This window comes from Nerophis ophidion, linkage group LG12, assembly GCF_033978795.1.
Source record: "Nerophis ophidion isolate RoL-2023_Sa linkage group LG12, RoL_Noph_v1.0, whole genome shotgun sequence".
Classification (NCBI taxonomy): domain Eukaryota; kingdom Metazoa; phylum Chordata; class Actinopteri; order Syngnathiformes; family Syngnathidae; genus Nerophis; species Nerophis ophidion.
The window spans coordinates 62,066,132-62,073,254 of record NC_084622.1 but is presented as its reverse complement, the minus strand read 5'-3'; the positions used below and the strand labels follow the sequence as shown (position 1 = coordinate 62,073,254).

The 7,123-nt window shown below is 45.6% G+C and overlaps 1 protein-coding gene across 1 annotated transcript in view; it reads left to right on the top strand.

Annotated features, from left to right (window-relative positions):
• Window positions 1-1,348: 1,348 nt before the first annotated feature.
• LOC133563672 (protein arginine N-methyltransferase 8-B-like) overlaps window positions 1,349-7,123 on the top strand; it is a 108,446-nt gene continuing 102,671 nt past the window's right edge. The window contains exon 1 of the mRNA XM_061917942.1: window positions 1,349-1,709. Coding sequence (XP_061773926.1) covers window positions 1,641-1,709 — 69 coding nt within the window. The 5' untranslated portion in view covers window positions 1,349-1,640. The remainder of the gene's footprint in view (window positions 1,710-7,123) is intronic.

The following is a 7,123-nucleotide window of genomic DNA, read 5'->3' as shown; positions in this document are numbered from 1 at the left end:
TTCTCGCCCGGAAAAGGGTGGAATGCCATCTCCGGGTTGGGGAGGAGACCCTGCCCCAAGTGGAGGAGTTCAAGTACCTAGGAGTCTTGTTCACGAGTGAGGGAAGAGTGGATCGTGAGATCGACAGGCGGATCGGTGCGGCGTCTTCAGTAATGCGGACGTTGTATCGATCCGTTGTGGTGAAGAAGGAGCTGAGCCGGAAGGCAAAGCTCTCAATTTACCAGTCGATCTACGTTCCCATCCTCACCTATGGTCAAGAGCTTTGGGTCATGACCGAAAGGATAAGATCACGGGTACAAGCGGCCGAAATGAGTTTCCTCCGCCGTGTGGCGGGTCTCTCCCTTAGAGATAGGGTGAGAAGCTCTGCCATCCGGGAGGAACTCAAAGTAAAGCCGCTGCTCCTCCACATCGAGAAGAGCCAGATGTGGTGGTTCGGGCATCTGGTCAGGATGCCACCCGAACGCCTCCCTAGGGAGGTGTTTAGGGCACGTCCAACCGGTAGGAGGCCACGGGGAAGACCCAGGACACGTTGGGAAGACTATGTCTCCCGGCTGGCCTGGGAACGCCTCGGGATCCCCCGGGAAGAGCTAGACGAAGTGGCTGGTGAGAGGGAAGTCTGGGTTTCCCTGCTTAGGCTGTTGCCCCCGCGACCCGACCTCGGATAAGCGGAAGAAGATGGATGAATGGATGGGAAAATTAAAAAAAATAAAAATAAATAAAAATCGATTTTTTAAAAATGAGAATCGATTCTGAATCGCACAACGTAAACAATTCGATTCGTATTCCCCTAATATATACATATTCCGAGGATGTTGTAGTCGTAATGATTTGTGCAGTCCTTTGAGACATTTGTGATTTGGGGCTATATAAATAAACATTGATTGATTGATATATATATATATATATATATATATATATATATATATATATATATACATACATACATACATACTTGTCCAGGGTGTACTCGCCTTCTGCCCAATTGTAGCTGAGATAGGCTCCAGCGCCCCCCGTGAACCCGAAGGACATAAGCAGTAGGAAATGGATGGATTTTATATATATATATATATATATATATATATATATATATATATATATATATATATATACACACAAGTGTGCCGCTTAGACGTCCGCACACAAGTGTGCCGCTTAGACGTCCGCACACAAGTGTGCCGCTTTGACGTCCGCACACAAGTGTGCCGCTTAGACGTCCGCACACAAGTGTGCCGCTTAGACGTCAGCACACAAGTGTGCCGCGTTGACGTCCGCACACTCCATCATGACGGGACAGGATGCCGCCTGACGTCTTCTCATCTTCATCTCGGGCTGATGCGCGCGTCTCCTTTTCCTGCGGGAGGGGGGCGGGAAAAAACGCCGGTGGACGGCAAACTTTCCCGCCATGGAACCTGCGCCGCTTCGTGGCAACATCACGTCCGGGAGCCGGTCTGCTTCTGTCTGCGCACCCTTGGCATTCTAGAAGAAGATTGCATCTCGCCCTGCACCTGATGGCTGTTCAATGACAAATAATTGGGCCGGAAACGCGAAGGAGGTGTTTTTTTTTTATTTTTTGTTTTTTTTCCCGCCCATCTGTCAGGTGTCCACATTTTTTGTTTTTTTGTCCCCACCGCCTGCCTCTTATGGGAATCAAGCACTCGTCCCGTTGCATGCTCCTCAGGAGAAAAATGGCGGATTCTGAGAGCAATGAGGTGAGTAAAGTGGCTTTTTAAAATTCATAGTATTACACTTTAAGTCAATCAATCAGACTTTATTTATATAGCCCTTATTCACAAGTGTCTCAAAGGGCTGCACGAGCCACCATGCATGACATCCTCGGCTCAGATCCCACATCAGGGCAGGGAAAATCTCATTGCCCTGCAATGCTGCATGGAGAATAAAAGTTGTATTTCAGACAAAATACTTAAGACGAGATTTTAAACAGGAATCATTCTGCAAAAAAAAAAAAACAAACAAAAAAAAAAATATATATATATATATATATATATATATATATACACACATACATACATACATATGTATATATACATATATATATACATATATATATATACATACATACATACATATGTATACATATATATAGATATACATACATACATACATATGTATATACACATATATACTGTATATATACATATATATACTGTATAATGCATATGTTCCATCTTGACTGCACTTAGAAGATATCCATCCATTTTCTACCGCTTATTCCCTTTCGGGGTCGCGGGGGGCGCTGGCGCCTATCTCAGCTACAATCGGGCGGAAATTTTTAATCGTTGCCCAGCCGTAATATATATATATATATATATATATATATATATATATATATATATATATATATATATGTATGAGGTGGCGACTTGTCCAGGGTGTACTCCGCCTACCGCCCGAATGCTATTGTGATAGGCTCCAGCGACCCCCCCGTGACCCCAAAAGGGAAAAGCGGTGGAAATGGATATATATATATATATATATATATATATATATGTATCCATCCATCCATTTTCTACCCCTTATTCCCTTTGGGGTCACGGTGGGCGCTGGTGCCTATCTCAGCTACAATCGGGCAGAAGGCGGCGTGCATCCTGGACAAGTCGCCCACTCATCGCAGGGCCAACACAGATAGACAGACAACATTCACACTCACATTCACACACTAGGGCCAATTTAGTGTTGCCAATCAACCTATCCCCAGGTGCATGTCTTTGGAGGTGGGAGGAAGCCGGAGTACCCGGAGGGAACCCACACAGTCACGGGATTGAACCCAGCACTTCTGGACCTTCGTATTGTGAGGCAGACGCACTAACCCCTCTCTCACCGTGCTGCCCATATATCCATCACAGTCGTCTGGTCTCTCCACGAGATCACAAGGCACATTGCTGCTGTTAGAGCAGTGGTACTTAACCTGGGTTTGATGGAACCCTAGGGGTTCCTTGAGTCGGTCTCAGGGGTTCGGCGGAGGTCAAGACACACCCGACTCATCGTGTGAATTAAAATGTCTCCCTATCGGCAGAAGTCACACGGATTTGCAGGCGTGTAATTTGTTGTGAGTTCATGTGTTGGTTTTGTTCTTTGAACAAGGTGATGTTCATGCACGGTTCATTTGGGCACCAGTCAAAAAAAAAACATAACTTTGTCTTGAATTAGAAAAAAAATTAAAATTAATTTTCAATCAATCAATGATCAATCAATGTTTATTTATATAGCCCCAAATCACAAATGTCTCAAAGGACTGCACAAATCATTACGACTACAACATCCTCGGAAGAACCCACAAAAGGGCAAGGAAAACTCACACCCAGTGGGCAGGGAGAATTCACATCCAGTGGGACGCCAGCGACAATGCTGACTATGAGAAACCTTGGAGAGGACCTCAGATGTGGGCAACCCCCCCCTCTAGGGGACCGAAAGCAATGGATGTCGAGCGGGTCTAACATGATACTGTGAAAGTTCAATCCATAGTGGCTCCAAGACAGCAGTGAGAGTCCCGTCCACAGGAAACCATCTCAAGCGGATCAGCAGCGTAGAGATGTCCCCAACCGATACAGGCGAGCGGTCCATCCTGGGTCCCGACGAGCGGTCCATCCTGGGTCTCGACTCTGGACAGTCAGTACTTCATCCATGGTCATCGGACCGGACCCCCTCCACAAGGGAGGGGGGGGACATAGGAGAAAGAAAAGAAGCGGCAGATCAACTGGTCTAAAAAGGAGGTCTATTTAAAGGCTAGAGTATACAGATGAGTTTTAAGATGAGACTTAAATGCTTCTACTGAGGTAGCATCTCGAACTGTTACCGGGAGGGCATTCCAGAGTACTGGAGCCCGAACGGAAAACGCTCTATAGCCCGCAGACTTTTTTTGAGCTCTAGGAATCACTAATAAGCCGGAGTCTTTTGAACGCAGATTTCTTGCCGGGACATATGGTACAATACAATCGGCAAGATAGGATGGAGCTAGACCGTGTAGTATTTTATACGTAAGTAGTAAAACCTTAAAGTCACATCTTAAGTGCACAGGAAGCCAGTGCAGGTGAGCCAGTACAGGTGTAATGTGATCAAACTTTCTTGTTCTTGTCAAAAGTCTAGCAGCCGCATTTTGTACCAACTGTAATCTTTTAATGCTAGACATTGGGAGACCCGAAAATAATACGTTACAGTAATCGAGACGAGACGTAACAAACGAATGGTTCGGTGACCGCGCCTATGAAACTGTTGGGGTTCTGTACCTCAAACAAGGTTAGACTATGTTCAATGAACTTCACTTGCGCTGTCCAAGATACTGCAGCAGCTTTTGGAACCACTGAAGCACCCGAAATAGCTTGCTGGAAGACGTCACGTGTCAGAGAATGAAGAAGTTTTACTGCAAAAGGTGCACAAAACATTACAGAGGTGATCTTAAAGGCCTACTGAAATGAGATGTTCTTATTTAAACGGGGATAGCAGGTCCATTCTATGTGTCATAATTCATCATTTCGGGATATTGCCATATTTTTGCCGAAAGGATTTAGTAGCTGAGATAGGCGCCCGCGACCCCAAAAGGGAATAAGTGGTAGAAAATGGGTGGATGGATGGATTTAGTAGAGAACATCCACGATAAAGATATCAGAACCTCTTACATATATTAGTAATGTATCATTTTTATCCGGCAAATTCCCTGACAAAATGAACATTGCAAAAGTTATACCGATTCATAAGAAGGGAGACACACACCAGTTCACTAACTACAGACCAGTTTCATTACTTCCACAATTCTCCAAAATCAAAGAAAAACTATTCAATAGTAGATTAGATACATTTATCAATAAAAGTGGGACGCTCATGGAGAACCAATTTGGATTTAGAGCAAATATCTCAACTTCAATAGCATTAATCAAAATAACAGAGGAAATTACCAATGCAATAGACGGTAAGGAATGTATAGCCGCAGTATTCATGGATTTAACAAAAGCATTTGACACAATTAATCATCCATCCATCCATCCATCCATCCATCCATCATCTTCCGCTTATCCGAGGTCGGGTCGCGGGGGCAGCAGCCTAAGCAGGGAAGCCCAGACTTCCCTATCTCCAGCCACTTCGTCTAGCTCTTCCCGGGGGATCCCGAGGCGTTCCCAGGCCAGCCGGGAGACATAGTCTTCCCAACGTGTCCTGGGTCTTCCCCGTGGCCTCCTACCAGCTGGACGTGCCCTAAACACATCCCTAGGGAGGCGTTCGGGTGGCATCCTGACCAGATGCCCGAACCACCTCATCTGGCTCCTCTCGATGTGGAGGAGCAGCGGCTTTACTTTGAGTTCCTTCCGGATGGCAGAGCTTCTCACCCTATCTCTAAGGGAGAGCCCCGCCACCCGGCGGAGGAAACTCATTTCGGCCGCTTGTACCCGTGATCTTATCCTTTCGGTCATGACCCAAAGCTCATGACCATAGGTGAGGATGGGAACGTAGATCGACCGGTAAATTGAGAGCTTTGCCTTCCGGCTCAGCTCCTTCTTCACCACAACGGATCGATACAACGTCCGCATTACTGAAGACGCCGCACCGATCCGCCTGTCGATCTCACGATCCACTCTTCCCCCACTCGTGAACAAGACTCCTAGGTACTTGAACTCCTCCACTTGGGGCAGGGTCTCCTCCCCAACCCGGAGATGGCACTCCACCCTTTTCCGGGCGAGAACCATGGACTCGGACTTGGAGGTGCTGATTCTCATTCCGGTCGCTTCACACTCGGCTGCGAACCGATCCAGTGAGAGCTGAAGATCCCGGCCAGATGAAGCCATCAGGACTACATCATCTGCAAAAAGCAGAGACCTAATCCTGCGGTCACCAAACCGGATCCCCTCAACGCCTTGACTGCGCCTAGAAATTCTGTCCATAAAAGTTATGAACAGAATCGGTGACAAAGGACAGCCTTGGCGGAGTCCAACCCTCACAATTAATCATGATATTTTAATTAAAAAACTACAAGGTTATGGCATCAGAGGTTTGGTATTGAGCTGGATAAGAAGTTATTTAACCAACAGGGAGCAATATGTGAAGATAGGTGAAAATAGTTCAACACGATTGGATATATCTTGTGGTGTACCCCAGGGATCAATACTGGGACCAAGATTGTTCAATCTTTATATAAACGATATTTGCAAAGTTACAAAAGACTTGAAGTTAGTTTTATTTGCAGACGACACACCTGCTTTCTGTTCAGGAGAGAACACACAGAAGATAATACAAATAATAACGGAAGAAATGAATAAATTAAAAAAATGGTTTGATAAAAACAGGCTATCCTTGAAACTAAGTAAAACTAAAATAATGCTATTTGGTAACAGTAGAAAAGAGCATCAGACACGAATACAAATTGATGGAATAGATATCGAAAGGGTAAAAGAAACCAGATTTTGGGGAGTATTAATAGATGATAAAATGAACCAGAAATCTCATAAACAAAACATACACCATAAGGTGGCAAAAAATATTTCAATAATGAATAAAGCAAAATACGTCCTGGGCCAAAAATCACTTTATATTCTCTACTGCTCGCTAGTGTTACTTACATATCTGAGTTATTGTGCAGAAATATGGGGAAACAACTACAAATATGCGCTACATTCGTTAACTGTGTTACACAAAAGATCGATTAGAATAATACACAATGTTGGATATAGAAGAAGAGAAGACAAGGGACGTGGCGATTTTTTTTTCCCGCTCCTTCAAAAAAGGGGAGGGGGGAGTATGTTCAGCTAGATTGAAGCCTGGCTTGAGTTTGGCGATGGAGGACTGGAGAGACAGAGCCGACGGGCCAACGGCGGGGCGGGACATGCTTTTGCCTTGCTCAAAATGGCGGCCAGGAGGCGGAGAAAGCAGCGGAACAAAGAGGCGTGGCGTGCCGGAAGCGACGCCGCCGCGATAAAGTTTAAGGGCGTAGATCACGCACCGGCACACAATTAACATTTCTCCTGACGCTGTATAAAAGGGGAGAAGGAGGAACGATCAAGGCAGAAAGAGTAGGAGAACCAGCAGAAAACAGGAAAAGAGCGAAAACCACAAGAGCCACAGAGCGACCGAGAACAGCACAAGAAAGACGCAGCCGACTGAAAAGGAGATCGGCGCGAGC